Source organism: Mobula birostris, chromosome 11 (assembly GCF_030028105.1).
Source record: "Mobula birostris isolate sMobBir1 chromosome 11, sMobBir1.hap1, whole genome shotgun sequence".
Classification (NCBI taxonomy): Eukaryota; Metazoa; Chordata; class Chondrichthyes; order Myliobatiformes; family Myliobatidae; genus Mobula; species Mobula birostris.
In genome coordinates this window covers 64127817-64151485 of record NC_092380.1, presented here as the reverse complement: position 1 = coordinate 64151485, position 23669 = coordinate 64127817, and the positions used below count along the sequence as shown (strand labels likewise).

The following is a 23669-nucleotide window of genomic DNA, read 5'->3' as shown; positions in this document are numbered from 1 at the left end:
TAAGCACAACTCCAATGCCATATTTAAGTTTGCTGATGACACCAATGTCTTTCACGGAATCAAAGTTGGTGATGTATCAGCGTATAGGTAGGAAATTGAAATTCTGGCTGACTGGTGGCACAACACCAACCTCTCACTCAGTATCAGCAGGACCAAGGGGCTGATTATTTACTCCAGGTAGAGGAAACCTGAGGTCTATGAGCCAGTCCTCATCAGCAGATCAGAGGTGAAGAGGGTCAGCAGCTTAAAATTCCTTGGTGTTATTGTTTCTGAAGATCGGTCCTGGCTCCAGCATGCAAGTTCCATTACAAAATAAGCATGCTAATGCCTCTACTTTCTTAGAAGTTTGCAAAGATCTGGCATATCATCTGAAACTTTAACAGATGTCTCTACATGTGCAGTGGAAAGTTTCTTGACTGGTTGTATCATGGCCTGGTATGGAACCACTAATACCTTTGAACAGAAAAGGCTACAAAAGGCCCATTCATCACAGGTAGAGCCCTACCCATCATTGAGCATATCTACATGGAATGCTGCTGCAGGAAAGCAGCATCCATCATCAAGGACCTCCACCATCCAGGCAATGCTTCCATCAGCAAGGAGGTACAGCAGCCTCAGGCTACACCACCAGGGTCAGGAACAGTTATTACCTCTCAACCATCAGGCTCTTGAACCAGAAGGGATACTTCACTCAACTTCACTCATCCCAACACTGAGTAGTTCCCACAACCAATGGACTCATGTTCAAGGACTCTTTATTTCATGTTTTTGATATTTATTGCTTATTTATCTATTATTATTATTATTTTTCTTTTCATTTTGTTTTTATTTTCTTTTTGTATTTGCACAGTTTGCTGTCTTTTGCACATTGGATGTTTGTCTGCTTTGTTGTGTGTGGTGTTTCATTGATTCTATTGCATTTCTTTATGTTTACTGTGAATGCCCGCAAGAAAATGTATCTCAGGATTGTATATGGTGACTTTTACGTACTTTGATAATAAATTTACTTTGAATCCCATTGTCCTGCTTCTCCCCATAACCTTTGATGGCGTTACTAATCAAGAGCCCACCAACTCTGCTTTATTGGGCTTGGCCTCCACAGCCAAACATGGCAAGAGGAATAGGAAGATCCAATGTGCTGGAGGAACTCAGCAGGTCAGGCAGCATCTATGGAAAAAAGTCCAGTCGATGTTTCAGGCCAAAACCCTTCGGAGGGATGGGAAGAACAGCTGATCAGAAGAAATAATCAGAAGACCTTGATACTTAATTGCTTATTAGGATAAAATTGTTTATATTTAGTGCCTTGTTGCCACTTATAGATTTAAAACACTGTTGAACACTTAGCTATTCAAGGAATGTAGACTACCCTGCATTAGTGTTATCTGGCCATGAGTAAGTGCTGGTGGGCCACCTTTTGGAACACCATTGTCTGTATGGTTAAGGTGCTCTGAACATGCTACCGGATATGGAGTTTGCACATTTTGACCCAAAGACAAAGAAAGAATGTTACCACCTGTTCAGGTCGAAGTGACTTGTGACTCTTGAGGAGCTTCTTGACCAGCAAGGTGTGTAATGTGGAGAGATGGTGATGCTCCCATGAACCTGTTGTCTTTATCCTTCAAGGCAGTGGAGGATGCAAATGTGCAGCATATTGTGCTAAAGAACCCTTGATAGTCTTGCCGAAGGGTTTTGGCCTGAAACGTCGACTGTACTTTTTTCCATAGATGCTGCCTGGCCTGCTGAGTTCCTCCAGCATTTTGTGTGTATTGCTCGGATTTCCAGCATCTACAGATTTTCTCTTGTTTGCTGTTAGTTGCACTGTTTAGATGGTTTACATCGCAGACAACGTGGCGATGGTAGAGGGAGTACGCATGGATGACGTGCTGATCATGTGAACTACTTTGTTATGATTGATGTTGAGCCTGCTGAATGTTATATGGAAAAATATTCTGCAAGCTTAAAAACTCAGTACAAAATATCCACTTGGAGTAGGGTGACACCAGGCACCATCTTGGTTCTGGATGTAAAAGTCACAGGAACATTCATCAGATCTGCCTATGCAGCCAGACCTTTCATTATGCTGTTCCAGCCAAGTCTCTGGTCGGTGGCAATTGCAAGGTTACTGGTTGTGGGAAGTTAGGTGATGACAATAGAGTTTTAATTTAATAGGAGCTAGTAAGACTCTCTCTAGTTGGAGATGTTCACTGTTTGGTATAAGTTACCAGATGTTGTCCTAGATGTTACCCAGCTGTTGCTGTACATGGGTATGGACTGTTTCATTATCTGTAGAATTGCAAATGAAATTGTACATGCCACAGTTGATCACTGAAATTACTGACTGCCATTACATTGACTGCCTTGTCCAAATCTGGAGCAAGACTCACCATCGGTACAGAACCTACTTTGCTGTTCTTCCTCAAAGTATTACTTCTTCTTCTTCATGTGCCTTGCGTGCTACACGCTTGTAAATTAAAGTACTACATTGCCGCTAAATCTTGCAGATTGCAAAGCTATTGAGGTCTTGTGTCTCTCACATCACAGAAGCTGCCATGGGGACAGAAAAAAGGCCTGCCTACCTGTTGACTTCTTGAACCCTTGCTGACCCACAGCTGTCGAGCACTTTTACCCAAACCCAGCCATGTACAGTACATTACCAAAGACAGCAAGCCAGGAGGAATGAGTGCTGGAATGATGTGTGAATCATTGTGCACGAGTTCACAAAAATGCCGAGTGGTGAGAGAAATAGAGGGAGGACACTGCTCTGGAATGGAGGAAGAAAAACAAATGGGGTCTCTTGAGGAGCCTAAAGTGCTTCATCTAAGGGACTAATCCTAAAAAGAGGAATAGTTCTGGAACGTCTATTTCATGTGGAATTCCGGCAGCCCCAAAGAACTGACAGGACATTGCCAGATACCCTGGGATATATCTCAAGGCTCCCCACCCAGCCATCTATTGCATGACAACATTTCAGTCGTGAACATTTCAAAGGAATGGCAGAATTATTCCCATGGTATTTTCTAACAAAAGGTACTGAAAGATTCACAGTATTAAACGTTTGACTACAAAATAGTACATCTTTTAGAGCTGACCAGAGTAGCAACAGAAGCTCTGATTCCAAAGGTACTCAACACCTTGTGGGCACAAAACATCAACATGCAATAATAACGCACAAAACATTTTCTGACTGTGCTTTGGCAGGTCTTTTTAGCACTAGTTTCATGATGGTAATTAATGGATTGGCTGATAGAGCTGGGGTGCAAGTTAGTTTGTTGAGAAAAGAGGGATATTGCCTCAATTCCATGACCTATTCAATTTTTAAATGTCAGGAGACACCATTCAGCCATTGTACTACCATTTTATAGAAGACTATCATCATTCCAACCCTTTTACTTATTTAACCTCTCACGTTGGCAGTCAGAGGTACTCATTTGCTTCAAGCAGCCTTCAGTCATACTGGTGCCCAAGAAGAACATGGTACACTGACCCAACGTTTATTGTCCAGTAGCTCTTGCATCCACCGTGATGAAGTGCTACCAGATGCTGGTCAAGAAGCATATCAACTCCTGCCTGAGGAGTGACAAGGGTTCACTACCATTTGCCTACTTTCACTCCAGGTCAACAACAGATATTTGCTCTCCGCTCAGCTCTGGAATAACTGGATAGCGAAGATGCATACATCAGGACGCTCTTCATCCACCACAGCTCATCATTCAGCACTACCATCCCCTCAAACTAATCAATAAGCTCCAAATCCTAGGCCTCAATACCTCTTTGTACAACTGGATCCTCACTTTCCTCACTTGCAGACCCCAGTCAGTTCCGATTAGCAACATCTCCTTCTCAATCTCCCTCGGCACAGGAGCACTACAAGCCTGTGAGCTTAGCACCTGCTCTATTCACTTCATACTTATGACTGTGAGTCTAAGCACAGCTCCAATGCCATATTTGAGTTTGCAGGTGACACCACTATTGTTGGCTGAATCAAAGGCGATGATGAATCAGCATATAGGAGGGAGAATGAAAATCTGGCTCAAATTTGAAAAAAGGTCCTGGAGCCAGTCCTCATTATGAGATAGGAGAGGGTCAGTAACTTTAACTTCCTCGGCATTATCATATCAGAGGATCTGTTTTGGGACCAGCATGTACAGAAAGTACCATTACAAAGGATGCATGACACCACCTCTATTTTGTTAGAAGTTTGCACAGATTCAGTGTGTCATCTAAAACTTTAACAAACTTCTTCTTCTTCAGCCATGTCATCCCTAGGGGGGCAGCAGCCCGCCAGAATCCTCTGTCCTGGACCACTCAGGTGGTGGCCCTGGATGATAAAAGATTGATCGACCCCGCGGCTTCCACAGACTTTCAGCTTTCACCATCCGACTTCATATATCTTCTCAGCGAAGATCCTTTCTCTCCCTTTAGCACTGGGTTTCTACGGGATGGGGTTGCTAGCCCCATTCCCAGCCCTCCTCCTTTCACAGATGGGTTTGGGACTGTCCAAGGCAGAGTCTTATAGATGCACAGCAGGGAGTGTTCTGACTGGCTGCATCACAGCCCAGTACGGAAATACCAATGTCCAGGAATGGAAATGCTTACAGAAAGTTCTGGATACAGACCAGTCCATTATAGGAAAAATCCTCCCCTTCATTAGGCACATCTACAAGAAGAGCTGCCACACAAAAGTAGCATTCATCATCAAGGACGTACACCATTCATGCCATGCTCTCTTCTTGCTACTGCCATTGGGAAGGAGGTACAAGGGCCTTGGGCCCCACCCCTCCTGGATCAGGAAGAGTTATTACCCGTGTGGATAAGTTCACTCATCTCAACTCTGAACTGACTCCACAATCCATGGACTCACTTTTGAAGGCTCTACAACTCATCTACTCAGTATTATTGATTTATTTGTTTGTTTTGCAGAGATTGTCTTCTTTTGCACGACGATTGTTTGTCAGTCTTTGTGTGTAGTTTTTTTTCATTCATTCTATCGTATTACTTTGTTCTACTGTGAATGCCTGCAAGAAAATGAATCTCAAGGCAGTATATGGTGACATGTGTGCACTTTGATAATAGATTTACTTTGAACTTGAACTTGTGTTTTCTCCATAGCCTTAGCATTTTGATAAACATTCAAATATTTATCCGATGCCCTTTTGAATGCCACAATTCAACCAGTATCGACAATAAGCTCCAGATCAGTGGTTAAGAATGATCTTCTATTGTGTCTCTCCCGATATCTGACAGTCAATTCAAGTGCATTTTATCTGGTTCTTCACCCATCCACTAACGGGCACAGTTTCTCTCTACATATCCCACATAAAACTGTCAAAGCACAAGTTCATCAAGTCTCCCCTCACTATCTTCTGCTGTAAGGAGCAAAAAACTTCAGATTTTAAAAATGTATATTTTTGTAAATGAATCCTGAAAATGGGTGAAATAGGTCTGATTGGGACAGAAGGGAATTGTGTGTTCTAATAAAGTGAGAATTTAGTAGCAGGATTTCTTTGGCAGATTTACACAGGACCCATAAGATGCATTACCCCGTTTACCATGTCAAATTTACCATAAACAAGAGCATCCCAGAGTGATTGTCAGCAAGGTCAAGCCTGATACAAACTTGAGGAATTAGCCTTGTTAATTATCATCCAACATCTACACATACCCACCTCATCAGGGAACATTGGGTAAGAGTCATTGATGGAACTGGAGGGCACTTCCCAACCATGTGGAACAAAATAGAACTGGGAAGGGTCAAGTGTAACACTATCCGCTGGTCAACTAACTCTGCACAGGTTGAACCTGGGACTGCCGGCTGAAATGCAAACAGAAAATGCTGGAAGCACTCAGCAGGTCAGTCAGCATCTGTAGATCTGTTAATGTTTCAGATCTAAAATTCTCTGCAGAACTCGAAAAGAGGGAACGCGGGTTTGTTTAAGTTGCAGAAAAAGTGGGAACACATGGATAGGACCAAGGAAATATCTCTGCTCAGAAGACTGCTCAGCTGATGCTTGGTCAGGACATTTATCAACAAAACCACTGAAGCATCTGTCTGTCAGCGGCAAATCAATCCTCCTTCACTGTCCTGGAAAGTAAAACAGTCTGACAATTATCACTCTGAAGGAGCATTTAAGTAGGTGCAGAAGAACTTAAATCAAATATTCCTACCTGGCTCCTGTTTAATCATTCCATTCAACATCTGAGTGTTTAAAGTGTTTGGCGGGGAGTCTGAATGTTTCCGTTTCTTGGCTGGATGCACAGGAATACCTCTGCAAAGATATGAGAAATTATGGAGGCCAGACTGAAGGAGGGATTGGGACCAAGAGAATTTGAAAGACAATCTTTATTCACATCTTTCTATCTCATGGGTTCAGCTAATTTAGGCTGTTCGGTGACTAGTCATGGGCAACTACCCAGATACTTGGGAATAATTCAGTACAAATTAGTCACAAATGGATGGGTTTTAACTACCTCAGCTGGAGCAAAAATGCAAACAGAGTGGACATTTAGTGAACTGAGTGCTTCTACAAACAGCCAAATAGCACACACTCACACAAACACACACATTCTTTCTACCTCTCTTTTAACATTGGGAACAAATGGATTCCGAATTCATTCAGTATCAAGAATTTAAAAGTATGAAGATTGAGAGATTGAAGAAAAGTATCTTTCACAGATGAAAGGATTGTATTAGAGTGACACACACAAAATGCTGGAGGAACTCAGCAGGTCAGGCAGCATCTATGAAAATGAATAAACACTCGAAGTTTCAGGCTGTGACCCTTCTTTAGGACTGGAAAGGAAAGGGGAAGACACCAGAATAAAAGTTGGGGGGAGGGGAAGGAGGGCAGTTGGAAGATGATAGGTGAAGCCAAATGAGAGGGAAAGGTCAAGGGCTAGAGAAGAAGGGATCTGATAGGAGAGGAAAGTGGACCCTAGGAAGGAGGAGACCCAGGGGAAGTGAGAGCAGGTGAGAAGAGTGGGGAATATAGGAAGAGGGGGAGATTTTTTTTACCGGAAGGATAAATCGTTATTCATGCTATCAGGTTGGAGGCTACCCAGATAGAATACAAGGTGTTGCTCCTCCACCCTGAGGGTGGCCTCATCTTGGCACAAGGAGCCCACGTCGGACAGGGAATGGGAATGGGAATTAAAATGTTTGGCCACCGGGAAGTTCCACTTGTGGCAGGTGGAGTGGAAATGCTTCCTTTAGAGTGGTCTATTTGAACAGCAATGCTCTGGATGTGTATAAACAAATCATGCAGTAAGAAACACACACACACACACACACACACACACACACACACACACACACACACACACTAAAACTAAAGTCTACTGCATCTTACTCTGGTCCATGATGCTGTAGAAGCTGATGAAGCATTTGTGACTGCTGGACATGATGGAGCTCATTTGGTGATATTCCTGATACTGGATACTGGGACATCATTGGCTCAGGCTTCATGTACATCTCCCGTGGCACATTGGAATAGTGTGGGTTGGGCGGCTGATGAGGGTGTGGTGGTTGCAGGTGTGTTTGTGCAGGGTGTTCCAGACGAGAAGGGGGTGCCATATGACAGAGGTGCTCTGGTGTCATGGTGCGGAGCAGGTGGGACTCTGCTGGAAGAGATAAGGAAGTTTAAATACATTGCAGACTGGAAAAATCCAGCAGCTTCCCTTCATACCGTGTGTCAATCTATGAACACCACTCGCATAGGTCATAGAACAGTACAACACAGTACAGGCCCTTTGACCCACAAAGTTGTGCTGACCTTTTAACCTAATCCAAGGTCAATCTAACCCTTGGCTCCCATGTAGCCCCCTAATTTTCTTTCATCTGTATGCCTATCTAAGGGTCCCTTAAAATGCCCCTAATATATCAGACTCTACGAACAGCACTTGCAACACATTCCACCCTCCGGCAACTCTGTCTAAAAATGTCTTCGACTGTCTGCTCCACCTACACTATACTCTTATCTTGGATACCTCTATCAATTCACCTCTCATCCTCCTTCTCTACAAAGTGAAGACCATTAGACATAGGACTAGAATTAGGCTGTTTGGCCCATTCATTCCAGCGTGGCTGATTTATTATCTCTCTCAACACCATTCTCCTGCTTTCTCCTCGTGACCTTTGATTCCCCTACTAATCCAGAACCTATCTATTGTGTACTATTTAATATTTCAGTAATATTGTAAATGTACTGTTTGATTAAGCATTCTTGGTTGTTTAGGTAAAAGTACGTAAATGGCATACGTTATTATGCTGCCACATCAAATGTGTGTGTATGGAATATATAAACAGAACAAATTGATGAGCAGTACGTTGAGAAGTGAGTGCCAGTTTTGCAGACTGCATTGGGTTTAAAGGCATACAGTTTGCTTCAGAGCTTGACTGCTCCAAACAAAACAGCCAAATTCAGTTTTGCAGGTATCGTGAAAGTAATGCAGGGACATTTAGAACCTAAACCATTGTTGATTGCAGAATGCTTTAGGTTTCATAAGTGGAATCCATCTCAGCATATGTCACTGAATTGAAGAGATTGTCTGAGTATTGTCAGTTCAATAATGGGCTTAATGATGCACTGACAGATTATCTCATTTGTGGAATTTTACAAGAAACATTCAAAAATAGCTCCTAACTGAAGCCAATTTACATTTAAAAGAGCAGATGAAACAGTGGTATCAATGGAAACAGCAGACAGAGATGCAGTCAGCAGTGAAGGTGAGGATGAAAAAAACTGCAGCATCTAAACACAGATCAGCCTGGCCAAACAAATTGTGTTATGATTATGGAAGAGGTTTACATACCACTGCAGGTTTAAAGGCGAAACTTACAGAAAATGCAACAATGTAGAACAAAAAGCATGCTAGGCAGACAAAAATAATTGGACTGCATAGAGAAGAAAGAAAGATAGAAAGTCAATACAGTTTTAAAAAAAGAGCTGTTGATGATAATGATGCGAATGACAAAGGGATTGAGTAGCCTTGAGATTTACAATGTGAAAACTAACAATAGACAAGCAATATGGCTTACCCCAGAACTGAACAGTAACTTAATTAAAATAGAATTGGATACTGGCTTGGCTGTTTCAGTCATTCCACAAAATAAGTCTGAATGACATTTCAAAGACACTAAACTGAAGCCTGCAGGTATCCAGCTATGAATTTATACTGTAGAAAAGGTCATTCCTGTATGAATGACAATCATATCAGTGAAATGCAACAACCATCAAGCCACATTGGGCTTGTATGTGGTAAAAGCAGGAGGCCAGCATTATGGGATCATGATTAGCCGAAACACTTACAACTTGATTGGAGATCCATCCATCATTTACATGCCACATCCCCTGCAACAGAATCAACTGAAAGCGAATTAAGAAAGTTACTGGATGATGTCACAGCAGTGTTCAAGGATGGCATTGGAATACTCAGACATATCAAGGGTAAAACAGTGCTAAATGAAAATGCTACACCCAAGTTTTGCAAAGCCTGTCCAGCTCCTTATACCAACTGTAATAAAGTAGCCAGTGAGTTGGATTGCATGGAAGTCTGACTTGAGTGGCACCCATGGGCAAGGCCAGTGGTCCTAGCAGCCAAGAAGCTTGGGTCTGTCAGCATCTGTGGTGATTTTAAGGTCATCATCAACCCAGTATTGAAAGTATATCAATATCCTCTACTCAGGGTACAGCCTATATTTGCAAACCTTTCTGGAGGAAAACACTTCAGCAAAGTGGACAGATGAGGCCTATCTACAGATGGAGATGGAAGAAAAGTCCAAAGTGCTTCTAAGCAAAAGCACTCACAAAGGGCTTTATTGTTATAATAGGCATCTGTCCTGCACTCTGGCAGAAAGCTGTGGGCCAGGTGTTTCGAGGCAGTCCAGGCACTCTGTGTTACCTGGATGACATGTTTGGTACTGGCAAGAATGACAAGGAACATCTCCAAAATCTGAAGACCGTGTTAAAAAGATTAGAAGGTTATGGGCACAATGAGTATGAATTCTTTAAACCAAGCATTCCTTACTGCGGTCACACTACTGACGCACAAGGATTACACAGGTGTGTTGAGAAAATTCATACAGGGCTGGATGCCCCAAGGCCAAAGGACATGTCACAGTTGCAGTCCTTCTCAGCATTTGTCAACTACTACAGCAGGTTCTTGGCAAATCTGGCTATTGTGTTCCACCCCCTAAACTCTTTACTACAGATCAGGATGAAATAGCAATGGACAAGCAATGTGAGTTGGTTTTTGAAAAAATAAAGGAAATGTTGATGTCAGACACTGTATTCACAAATTATGAACCACATTGTCCAGAGTTTGCCATGCATTGTTCAGGATGCCAGCACATCCAGATATCCAGAGCAATCAGAACCACTTCCTGCAGTCAGATTCAACTCCTACACCCATGGAGGAGGCCCCAGAACCTGAGGTTGCCTCACGGTCCCAGAATCTGAGATTGTTTCACAGGTCCCAGAACCAGAAATTGTTTCACAGGCCCCAGAACCTGAAATTGTTTCACAGGCCCCAGAACCTGACATTGTTTCACAGGCCTCAGAACCTGACATTGTTTCACAAGCCCCAGAACCTGACATTGTTTCACAGGCCCCAGAACCTGAGATTGTTTCACAGGCCCCAGAGCCTGAGATTATTCCACAGGCCCCAGAACCTGAGATTGTTTCACAGGCCCCAGAACCTGAGATTGTTTCACAGGCCCCAGAGCCTGAGATTATTCCACAGGCCCCAGAGCCTGAGATTATTCCACAAGCCCCAGAACCTGAGATCGTTTCACAGCCATAAGTCTCACCTGGCAAGCAGAATGACTCCCCCCATTAGGCAAGATGTTATCCCACAAGAGTCAAAAAATCTCCACAGTGCTTAAATCTTTGGGCCTGAATGTGGTAATTTAAAATGTACTATGCTGTGGATATCTGCCGAGTAGTTGTATTATATAATATACTGTGCATGTAAGTTGAGATGCATTGTATATTGTGTTGGAGTTTATAGCTAAGCATGGAGGAGTGTTGCCATTTAATATTTCAGTAATATTTGACTAATATGGTAAATATATTGTTTGATTGAGCATTCTTTCTTTACATACTGCATTGTGGGTTATATGTAAAAGTAAGTAAATGGCATATGTCATTACACCGCCACATCATATGTGAGTGCCTCGCTTAAAAGTAAAAATGAGCATATATGAGTTAACTCCTGGGCCCCCTTATTTTCCTTTCAATTGGCTTTTACTGTATGTTTTGGAATTACAAAACATAACACTATCAACCTCCACTTTAAATATGCCCAATAACAGTTTCCACAGCTGTTTGTGCCAATGAATTCCCTCGATTCACAACCCTCTGGCTATAGAAATTGTTCCTCATTGCTGTTCTAAAGATTGTACTTCTATTTTGAGGTTGTACCCTTTGGTCCTAGATTCCCCCTCTACAGGAAATATCTTCCACATTCACTCTATTTACGTCTTCCAATATTTGATAGGTTTCAGTGAAATTCCTCCTCCCCCATTCTTCTAAACTCCAGCAAGTACAGGCTCAGAGCCATCTAGAAAAAAGAAAAGCCCTTGTTCACTCAACCTACCCGCATAAGACTTGCATGGATACAATTTCCTGGCAGTATTATAATTCATAGTAGAAACATCATTAACTTAACAGGTTTGATATAAAATATCAATTGCACTGTCCCATAAGTTATTTATCTAAATTGGGTTTGATATTTCAGGGGTCTTGGCTGAGTTTAGTTACCCCAACAGTTCCTTCAGTGCTGCCTGACTGAAAATGATAGATAGATAATTTATGTTGTCCAGCGTTATAGCAGTTTATAGAATCACATAAATTTCTAGCACATTGAGGGCAGTTTGCTAATTGCTTGATTAAAATGCAACAGTTCAAAGGTTGTACTGAGCCACATACACAAGCTAGTATGAAGCTGAGAGAGAGACAGATCAGAATCAGCCAAACACATGTACTGATCATCACAACCAAGCTCAATCCTTTTCACAGCTGACATCCCCAGACATACAGTACACCATTCAAGTCTTAACCCAGATAGCAAGTGCAATCTGACTCTGATTTCTAGACCAGGACACTAGAGGACATCTTTGAACTAGTTTAAGATCAACCCACCGACATATATCTGAAGGCATTCACAGGGGTGTTTCTCTGGGTAACATAGGTGTGTGAACATTAGAGAAAAATATCCCAAGTATTGAAAAGTGCATTCAGCTCAGCTTTTTGAAGGCACTGATTGCCTGTACAGATGTCCACAGTGTTATAATCTTAAATAAATAACCCTCAAATATCGAACAAACATTTGAATATTGGAAGTGTCCTTTGAAAATGTAACAAGCCAAGGTGTATAAAGAGGAAACAGAGGATGTAGTGTTGAATTTCCAGGAGGCATTTGATAAGGTGCCACATAAAAGGATATTGCACAAGATAACCATGGATGAGATTGGGTAATATGCACAGGGAGTGGTTAATTGGTAGAAAAAAGAGTTGGGATAAGTGGATCATTTTTGGATTGACAATTTATAACTACTGTTCTACAACAGGGATCAGTGCTGGGGCTTCCATATTTAATTTCAATCTGCTCTGATAACCTATATGAAGGGTGGGTTACAACTTGTGAGAAGGACACAAAGAGCCAGTATGGAGAAATAGGCAGAATAAATAGTGGACAAGAAACTGGTAGATGGAATATGATATGGGAATATGTGATATTCATGTTGGAAAGATGTAAGTTATTATTTAAATAGAATTACACTACAAAGTGGTGTGATATAGGAAAGACACAAGTTAGCACGCGGGTACAGTGAGTAATTAAAGAGGCTGATGGGAAAGTTTTGATGCTGCTCAAAAGGTTGCTGCTGAGATTTGCTGGCTACAGTAAATTATTCCATATGATAAATGGCAAGATAACCATAGCAGACTGAACAGATGTATCAGGGAAGATAATTTTACAAGGCCATGATGCAAGAAGAAGAGGAGGAACGGGACTGATGGAATTGCTTTCCTTAGTACTGGCAAAGGCTTGATGGGCCAAATGGCCTTCTTTTCTGTCATAGTTTCTTTTCAGAGACGAGAAATTCCTTCACTCAGTGCTGTGAATCTTTAGAAGCCTGAAATCCAACATTACCAGGTTCAAGAACAGGTATTTCCCTTCAATTATTTCAGTCTTGAACCAACCGGCACAAACCTAATCACTAGAGTTTAGCAACATTATGACCACTTTGCACTAAAATGGACTTAGTCTTTTTTGTTGAACTTGTGTTCTTTCTTGTAAAAATTATGTTTAATATAAATTTAGTTCATTTTTTTTTCTTGTAAATGCTAATTATGTGCTTGTGGTGCTGCTGCAAGTAAGTTTTTCACTGAACTTGTGCATATGACGATAAACTCAACTTTGGAGCTCTCTGCTCCAGAGACGTTTGAGCTACAAGCGAGTGAATGGGTATGGGAAGAGACTGTGAAGTGATTCTGAGGTCAAGACATATTGATCATGGTTTTATTGAGCAGCAGAGCAGTCTTGAATGGCTGAATACTCTATTCCTGTTTCTGTTTCTTATTTTCTATGTAAATCACACAAAGCTCATCATCTGGCATTTGCAAACAGACATCTTTGCAGCAACGACACTGGACACCAGTTATACAGACAGCAACCTGCCCCCACCCTGCACACCAGCAGCTCAGTTACAATTGCAGGCTGAGACCCGGCCAAGCTTCTCCACAGTTAGGAGAGTTGGAAGTTAGGCTCCTTTACTGTATCTAGTATGTTGCAGAAAGCTTGAGCCCATTTATAAATCTTTCAATGTCCAACAGCCTGTTGTTGACTTTGAAGAACTATCTTGGCAAAAATCACAATTTCCAATTTGACTGTATTGAAGCAGCGAATAAAGAGGTAATCATGGGCATTCAAAAATGTACTGTGGTGGTACCTCTGTCCTGAGGCCTTGTGCTGAAACCTGAAGCGGAGCCACTCCAAGGGTTCTTTTCTCGAGGCATGTTATATTTTACCTCTCAGTCTGATCCTCACCCAATTTATTGCTTAAGGTGCTGATTCACAATCTGGAACATCTCATTAAAAACTATTAAACAATGACAGGCAACTCAGTCACAAGAGCCTCCACAGCCCCTTAAATATATACACTTTTGCTTAGAGGCTCTCTCTGAAATTCCCTCATCTATTCACCTGTGCTCACTAATCTCCCTCCCAGCACTTATCCCTACAAGTGGCCGTAGTACTGCATTTGCCTATTCATCTCCTCCCTCACCTCCATTCAGGGCCCTAAGCAGTCCTTCCAGGTGAGGCAACACTTCACCTGCAGATCTGCTCGGGTCACCTTTTGTGTCCGGTGCTCCTGATGTGGCTTCCTCAATATTGATGAGACCCATTGTAAATTGGGGGAACCACGTCGTCGAGCACCTCTGATCCATCCACCAAAAGTGGAACTTCCCAGTGGTCAAAAGCATTTCAATTCTGATTTCCATTCCCATTCTGACATGTCGGCCCATGGACTCCTCTCGTGCCATGATGAGGTCTCCTTCAGGGTGGAGGAGCAACACCTTATATTCCGTCTGTGTAGTCTCCAACCTGATGGCATGAAAATCCATTTCTTCTTCGGTTTAAAAAAAAATTCCCTTCCCCTCTTTTTCTATTTCCCATTCTGGCCTCTTACCTCTTCTCACCTCCCCCTGGGTCCCTCCTCCTTCTCTTTCTCCTATGGTCTACTCTCCTCTCCTATCAGATTCCTTCCTCTCAGCCTTTTACCTTTCCTACCCACCTGGCTTCACCTATCACCTTCTAGCCATCCCTTCCTCCCACCTTTTTATTATGTTGTCTTCTCCCTTTCTTTCCAGTCACGAAGAAGGGTCTCGGCCCAAAGCGTGACTGCTTTTTCATGTCCATAGATGCTGCCTGACCTGCTGAGTTCCTCCAGCATTTTTTCGTCTTGTTTTAATTGTATCATAAGACCATTCCATATTCTAAGGCCTAGCTAATGAAGGTAAGAATCCTGTATGCCTCCTTAACCACTTTATTTAGCCGTGTTGCTAAGTTCAAAGACCCTTCACATGTACACCAAGGTCCCTATGTTCCTCAGGACTTCCGTGAGGGCTACCACTCACCATGTATATATCCGAAACTTATTTATCCACTTCACATTTTTCAATACTCAATTTCATCCACCATTCCTCTGCCCTTCGTCCTCTGACTTTGTGTCAAGAATACCTCCAATAATAAGATACATAAACAGCACCACAATCTATTCGAGAAGTCTAAATCTGAGGCAAGTACGATAAACGTAGTTTTGACTATAATACAAAAACATGACAGAGATGTTTGAAGAGCAGGAAGGCACTAAAATGATAGAAATTCTATGTAAGGAATATGTATTTTCATGTATTTGACAGGATGTGTGTATCTGTACACAGCTTGAAGATTCTGAGATTTCTGTAAAGCTGTAAAATTCACTTGTATCTTGAACAGGCTCTCTGGAAAGAATTTCTTGAGTGGTCTGCTCTGACCTTAATGGGGAGGCCTTGCAAGGCCTTCTGATTCTACATCCCAAAGAAATGTATTGAAAATCAGCTAACCCATACATCTCCAGGCTCAGCTCATATCCAAAAACTGTCCAAATTGAGACATCCTTAAAAATTTTAAACTATAAAATATTGTTAAATAAACAAGAACTTAAAACACTTATTTGAAAACATTGAAAATCAACTAAATAAATTTAAATTAACTCATAGTATCAATTGCCTCTTCCATTTTCTCCTGTGCATTGAAATACATGAAATAATTAAACAATGCATCATCTGCTCCCCACAAGAGATGGTGAAGACCATAAGACCATAAGACAAAGGAGCAGAAGTAGGCCCATCGAGTCTGCTCCGCCATTTTATCATGAGCTGATCCATTTTATCCTATTTAGAAGACATTAATAATGATCTTTCAAGAATCACTAGATCCTGGAATGGTCCTGGAGGACTGGAAAATTGCAAATGAGAGAGAAGAAAGGAAGTTATAGGCCAGTTAGCCTGAATTCAGTGGTTAGGAAGATATTGGAGTCCATTATCAAGGATGAAGTTTCAGAATATTTGGAAGCACGTGGTAAACTAGACCAAAGTTTGCACGGTTTCCTTACGGGGAAATCTTGCCTGACAAATCTGTTGGAATACTTTGAGGAAATTACAGGTAGGGTAGTTAAAGGGAAGACTGGGGATGTTGTTTACCTGCATTTTTAGAAGGCCTTTGACAAGGTGCCACAAATGAGGCTGCTTAACAAGAGCCCATAAGTATTGCAGGGAAGATTCTAGCATGGGTAGAAGATTGGCTGACTGGCAGGAGGAACAGAGCGGGAATAAAAGGGGCACTTTCAGGTTGGCTGCCGGTGACTAGTGTTGTTCCGCAGGGGTTGGTGTTGGCACTGTATCTTTTCACGTTATTTGTCAATAATTTGGATGATGGAATTGATGACTTTATGGCCAAGTTTCCAGACGATATTAAGATAGGTGGAGGGGTGGGTAGTGTTGAGGAAGCAGGGTGTCTGCAGAAGAATTACAGAAGAGTCTACAGGTTAGGAGAATCGGCAAAGAGGTGGTTGATGAAATATACTAGGGAAGTGTGTGGTTATGCATTTTGGTAGAAAGAATAAAGGCATAGACTATTTCCAAACTGGGAGAAATTTCTCCCTGTTTGATGGCTCTGGGCCTGTACTCGCTGAAGTTTAAAATAATGAGGAGAGATCTCATCGAAATCTATCGAATATTGAACGGTCTACATAGAGTGGATGTTGAGAGAATGTTTCCTATAGTCAATGAGTCTAGGATCAGAGAGCACAGGCTCAGAATAGAGGACATCTATTTAGAATAGAAATGAGGAGGAATTTTTTTTTTTAGCCAGAGGGTGGTGAATCTGTGGAGTTCATTACCATGGCCAAGTCATTGAGCATATATAAAGCAGAAGTTCTTGTTTAGTCAGGGCATCAAACATTACAGGGCAAAGGCAGGAGAATGGGGTTGAAAAGGGAAAAAAATCAGCCGTGATGGAATGGCAGAGCAGACTCAATGGGCCTAACGGCCTAATTGTACTCCTGTGTCTTTTGCTCTTCTGGACTCCAACTAATGCTGGAGTAAAGTGGTGTTGATAGGTATGGGAATTTCAATTTCCTGCATGCTTACGTTGGAAGTCCCAAGCATCTTCACAGCAACAGTGGTCAGAATGTTAATAATTTGAATGCAGTGAGTTTCTATTACATTCAAGATGTTGCTTCGAGGAGTAGCTCACTCATCCTGTGGCCAAGGCCTGAAACTACAGCAAAGTACTTAATAAATAAAATTAAATAGCATATTCATAGCTTCCTGTGCTAACGAAGGGCTTGGCCAGAAACGTCGACTGTGTATTCCTCTCCAGCATTTCATGTGTGTTGCTGAAGATTTCCGGCATCCACAGCATCCTTTGTGTTTAATATATATCCGATGTTGCAATTTTAACAGTTAGCCATGAAAATCAAAAAGCATTACACGGAAAATAATGCTTTTCAATGAAAAATGAGTGCCCAGTATAAAAAGAACAGAATATAAATCTGGAATGTTTAAACAGACCATCTCTATATTTTTGTAGATATAGACAGACAGATATTTTATTGATCCCAAAAAGAAATTACAGTGTCACAGTAGCATTACAAGTGTACAGATATAAATATTAGAAGAGAAGTAGAAAGAATAAAAAATCAGTTACCTCAAACAGTCTAACGGGGGGGGGGGGTCATCACTTCCCCAGCTATAGGTTGACTCATTATAGAACCTAAAGGCCGAGAGTAAGAATGACCTCATACAGACTCTTTGGAGCAGCGCAGTAGTCTTAGTCTATTACTGAAAATGCTTCTCTCTTCAGCCAAGGTGGCACACTGAGGGTGAGAAACACTGTCCAGAATTGCCAGAAGTTTCCATAGGGTCCTTTGTTCTACCACAGCCTCCAGTGTGTCCAGTTTGACTCCTATATCAGAGCCAGCCTTTCTACTCAGTTTATTGAGGCTGTTGACATTACCCATGTAGCTGCCATTGCCCCAGCACATCACTGCATAGAAGGTTGTACTGGCAACATCAGATCGGTAGAACATATGAAGATGAAGGAGAGTAAACATGGTGCAAAGCAATTTACAGCAAAAATCTTAATTTTATCCTATACAATAGGTGACAACAAGAAAAATGATATACAGGTTATATACTTACCTATTCAAAATATTCCTGGATCCTCTTTAATGGTGATTATGTTAAATATGGGATTGTAATAGCCAGTTTTGTAACTGCACCATATAGAACAGAGATCTCTGATTAAATCCACATTTAGTTCTTATCTGGGCTGGTATGCTGTTTGGTTTCAGTGACCCTGGAAGATGGAAGCAGAGGCGTCACACATATGCCCCTGCTTTTTAATTGATCTGTTCCCATTAAGGTGTTGGCAAACAACCTCAAGTGAAAAGTAAGACAGAAACTGCCGGAGGAACTCAGCAGGTCAGGAACCATCTGCAGAAGGGGAACAGACAAAGGACAGTGTTGCCCGAGACCCTTCATCGGGACTGGAAAGAAAGGGGAAAGAAGCCAAAATAGGACGATGGGGGAGTGGAAGCAGCACAAGCTGGCAGATGATAGGTGAAGCCAGGTGAGGTGGAAGGTGGGAGGTAAAGGTAGACACTGACTGAGGGCAGGAGAATATTTGGCTGGGTTGCTCCCTTTCAAATTGTGAAAAAAAAATTGCTATTTAGCTGAGGTACTAAAAGTAAAATCCCAAAGATTTAGTCGCTTCAGAACAAGGAAGGACATATTTTTAGAATCATCGCTGATTGCAAATTAAATTATCCTTCTGCATCTCACCCACATGGAAGAAGATATACAGTCATTACGAAAGAGCTGGAGTTCTTTGTGTGGAAGCTGCTAAGAAGTTTGTACTATCTCAGCTTTTATTGTATTTGCCCTGGCTTTCTGCCAATCTAATGGAGGGAGGGAGTTTTTCTGTGACATTAACACATTACAAGGTGCACTGTTTCTTATCATTCTGAATAACTCTCTAACTTATAAAAATACAGTTTGCTAAACAAACAGTTGGTATAAATTGCTTCTCTAATTTTGATAACAAAAAACCTTTATCACAAAAATAATTAGCTAAATAAATGGAAGGAATCATTTCAGATTCTCAGAACATGTCATTTTTGATACATTATCCAACTCACCTCTAAATGAATTCTGTCCATTACAGTGAGAGCTATTCCTTGATGACTACTGGGAACTCAATATCAAGCATTCCCAGGTCACCTACAGTAGTACTGCATAGTTTCTGGCAAACAAAGGCCTAAGTCCAGGAATTTCAGTCAAACAGTGGGCTCAAACAAAACTATCTTGTTGCACTTGTAATCTACTCATTCTTTTGTGTGAAACTGGAAATTCAGAGAAAGGTGCTTTTAGTGTTTTTATCGCCTGGATCATTAAATGCTAACTTCTAACATAGGAAGATAAACAGGAACATGCTCACTTTCTACGAGGCTTCATGCTACATAGCTGTGGAAAATAAAGACAAAAGATTTGCCACTCCCGAGAAACAGCAGTGTTGGAAGTTCAGAATAATGCTCCCCCACCATTCCCAATGTACTTATGTCACATTTCTTTTTTTTTTGTAATTTATTTTTTTATTGAAGTTCATCATCACATTTCTAGTGAAATGGAATGACTCTTTTCTTATTCTCCTAAATTCTGCTGGGTCTCTCAACACAATAACCTATCAGTACTCACTAAGTGTCATTAGAAAATGGATTGAGACTTCCCATATCAATACATGCAGCAGTCTTGACTGATTTTGTGCCAGGGTGTTGTGAAGGACATCTTACCTCCCTTTAAGAAAGTTGGGACAGTTTCTATTAGAAAAAAGCTACAACGAAAGGTCACAGTCCGAGTGAAATTAATATCACAAATGAGCCACAAAACTCTTTATAATTTGTAGTTGTGATTTAAGTGTTTATTTTGCAAAGTGCCAGGCAGACAATCTCTGAGGAGTATTGATAATGGCTGGGGTCTCCCTTCTTCCAAAGACATTGCTCAGAAGGCAATGCTAAAATATTTTTGTAAAAAATATTGCCAAGAACAATCATGGTCCTGGAAAGACTATCTTCATCCACATCACATGACATGGCACATAACAAACAAGCAGAATGTGAATAAACTAAGCCAAACCTCAACACAAATCCATGATTATTATCAATTGGATGGAGAGGAGCCTCAGAATAGTTACATTTGGTCTTGAGTTGAAGACTCTTGGTGGGTTACAATGTTGTTTGCATAATATGGACAATTTAACCAGGGCCTTATCTGGGAATAATTGATGGGCAATTAGTGGGGATTATATTCTTTATCTAAACATATGCAAAGACACAGTAGAATTCAGAGTGTATAACACTGGTAATGAGTAAAACTCTTTGAAAATTTTCCCATGCTGATCACTCTAAATTGATATATCAAGCTAGATCTACAAATACATACACCTATACTGTGGATGTGGAGATAATGTTAATAGACAGTGATTTTCCATCTCAACTAGCCCTGACCTATTCAAGTGAATGGGAAAAAAAGGTAAACAGGAGAGGTTCAATTTTCACATTGTTCTAGACCTTTTGTTGTTGGAATGACCTTGGTCTTAATTGTAAATGAGAATCTTGCAGAATTCTGGCAGGGCCCTATTAATAGCAGACATTAATGGAATCCCAATATTATCCGACTAACTGGTGAGAAGGATTTGTCCGGCAGCCACCACACCTGCCAAAGTAATTGGGACACAAATGTAGTTAAGAAGGCAGAATACAAATCTGTTTTTAATGGCGCCAGTAAAAATGCACCTTCTGGGCTCCAGGGGAAAATACCTCTTCCACTTCTCAAGGTCTCCCTAGTGTCCCAGTATCAAATCCTCTCAAAACATTTCTCTCTCGGATTGGCGGACTTCTTTTTGCGAAGGTGAACAAGCGCCCTATGTGATGGTGGTGTAGGATAAGCCATCTATTTTGAACTCTTGGCTCTCCAACAACTTTTGCATAGCAATACACCCTAAACTGTATCCCTGAGAAATTAAAAATCAGCCACAATGTCTCGATTTATGTCAGGCCAAGAGTCATTTCATGATGTGGTTCTATGTTCTATTGAGTACCTCGGTTAAAAATGCTAATAATTTACTGTACAAGGTACTTCATGTCCAGTTTCCATGATGTTATTAACACACCAATGCCACCACCATGAGGAACTGTGCCATTTCTCAAGAAGAGTCACCAAAGCAGTACAGAGAGAGAGAGAGCACCATTTGAATCCTTTGAGTTACAGTTACTACCCTTCTTCCAAGTTACAGTCATTCCATTCTATTACATACAGTGGCCACTTTATTAGGTACACAAGCTTGTTAATATAAATATCTAATCATTCAACCATGTGCAGCAACTCCATGCAGGCAAGAATGCTCAGGGGGTTCAATTGTTTAGACCAAACATCAGAATGGGGAAGAAATGTGATAGAACATAGAAAAGTACAGCACAGTACAGGCCCTACGGCCCACAATGTTGTGCCGACCCTTAAAAACCCTACCTCCCATTTAACCCCCACCTTAAGTTCCTCCATATACCTGTCTAGCAGTCTCTTAAATTTCACTAGTGTATCTGCCTCCACCACTGACTCAGGCAGTGCATTCCACGCACCAACCACTCTCTGAGTAAAAAACCTTCCTCTAATATCTAAGTGACTTTGACCGTGGAATGATTGCTGCTGCCAGATGGAATGATTTGAGTATCTCAGAAACAACTGATCTCCCGAGATTTTCATGCATGACAGTCCCTAGAGTTTACAGAAAATGGTGCAAGAAACAAAAAGTATCCAGGGAGCAGCAGTTCCCTGGGTGAAAATGCCTTGTTAATGAAAGAGGTCAGAGAAGAGTAGCCATATTGGTTCAAGTTGACAGGAAGGTGAGAGTAACTCATATAACAAATCATTATGTGGTGTGCGGAGAGTATCTCCTAATGTACAATGTGTCAAACCTTGAAGTGGATGGACTACAGCAGCAGAAGGCCACAAACGTACACTAAGAAGCCTCTTTATTCAGTATAGAACTATATGAGTGAATACACTCATAGAACACATAGACATACAGCGACAAAATTGGCTTTCCAGCCCATGCTGTCCATGCCAACTAAAATGTTTATCTGAGCTATATGTCTATCTGATATCCAACCAAGCCATCATCAGGAAATGGCAAAAAAATTCAGTTCTGGCTACTTTTCCTTCAATTTCATTTAATGAAAATCCTCCATTTTCTATAAATGATGTGTGCCGCTTTTCACACAGAGCTTGTCTCTGTGTTGCATCCAAGCAATAAAGGCAATGACCTAGAAATTGTACTGCGCCAGTAAGCAAGCAGTGTGCAAGAATCTGCACCAGGTTTCTGCCTCGACCACTTACTGCAAGGTCACATTGCCCATGAAACCAAGGCATTGTGAGAAGTAAATTTAGCAATGTGCGCAGTACACAGATGGAAAACATTTACAAACCAGAAGTCCATAAGATAAGGGAGCAGAGTTTGTCCATTTGGCCCACCATTCCATCATGGCTGATTTATTATTATCCCTCCAACCCCATTCCCCTGCCTTCTCCCTGTAACCTTTGACACCCTTACTAATCAATAACCTATCAACCGCCACTTTAAATGTACCCAATGACTTGACCTTCACAGCCACCTGTGGCAACAAATGCCACAAATTCACCACCCTCCGGCTAAAGAAACTCCTCCTCATCTTGGTTCTAAAGGGACATCCTTGTATTCTGAGGCTGTGTCATCTGCTCCTAGATTCCTCCACACCCTCTCTACATCTACTCTACTTATGCCTTTCAATATTCGATAGGTTTCAATGAGATCACCCCTCATTCTTCTTAACACCAGCATGTACAGGGCCTGAGCCATCAAAGGCTTCTCATATGTTAACCCTTTCAATCTCGGAATCATTCTCGTGAATCTCCTTTGGACCCTCTCCAAAATCCTTTCTTAGATAAGGGGCCCAAAACTGCCAAAACAGGCAAGTGTGGTTTGACCAATAACTTATAAAGCCTCAGCGTTACATCCCTGTCTTGTCTCTGCTCATCGAACCAACTTGGATAGCTTGCATATCACATCTCATGGGATTTGGGAGAGAGTGAGAGGCAGAGAGGATGAAGAAGTATAAAAGACCGGTGCAGGATGAAAGGAAGTTCAGTCTGGTCAAGCCATTGGAAGAAAACCATTGGCTAAAGTGGGAACTTAGGGTTACAACCCTGGCAAGAGTGGTGGAGGACAACACAAGCAATATACAGACCAAAGAAGGAGTGTGGGGAGAGAAATGGGCAAAAGACGGCAAGAATAAACTATGAAGGAAACTCTGTCAAACTGCTTCCCTTTGTGTTGCCCAGAAGCAACTTCAGCTGCCTTGTTTGTCCAGTTTCTGTACAGATGGGCGTCTACAAATGTTGTCTATGTACTGGATATGTATAAATGAAATTTGCCAGAGTAATCTCAAAAGATGCATTGCATGTCATTTCATGATTTTTGGCATGTGTAGGAGCCTCTGTGCATCAATAGGTCACAGGTTTAAAAGCTGAAAG

At 41.5% G+C, this 23669-nt stretch overlaps 1 protein-coding gene across 7 annotated transcripts in view; it reads right to left on the bottom strand.

Moving 5' to 3' along the window:
- The window catches only part of myrf (myelin regulatory factor), a 283101-nt gene that overhangs the window by 75569 nt on the left and 183863 nt on the right, over positions 1–23669 (bottom strand). For 5 of the 7 annotated variants that reach the window (XM_072272390.1, XM_072272396.1, XM_072272392.1 and 2 more), the window contains 2 exons: positions 7347–7617; positions 6166–6266 (listed from right to left, as the gene is read on the bottom strand). The exons of 1 other annotated variant lie outside the window; for it this stretch is intronic. In XM_072272390.1, coding sequence (XP_072128491.1) covers positions 6166–6266; positions 7347–7617 — 372 coding nt within the window. The remainder of the gene's footprint in view (positions 1–6165; positions 6267–7346; positions 7618–23669) is intronic. One more of the 7 variants, XM_072272391.1, reaches the window with a different exon arrangement.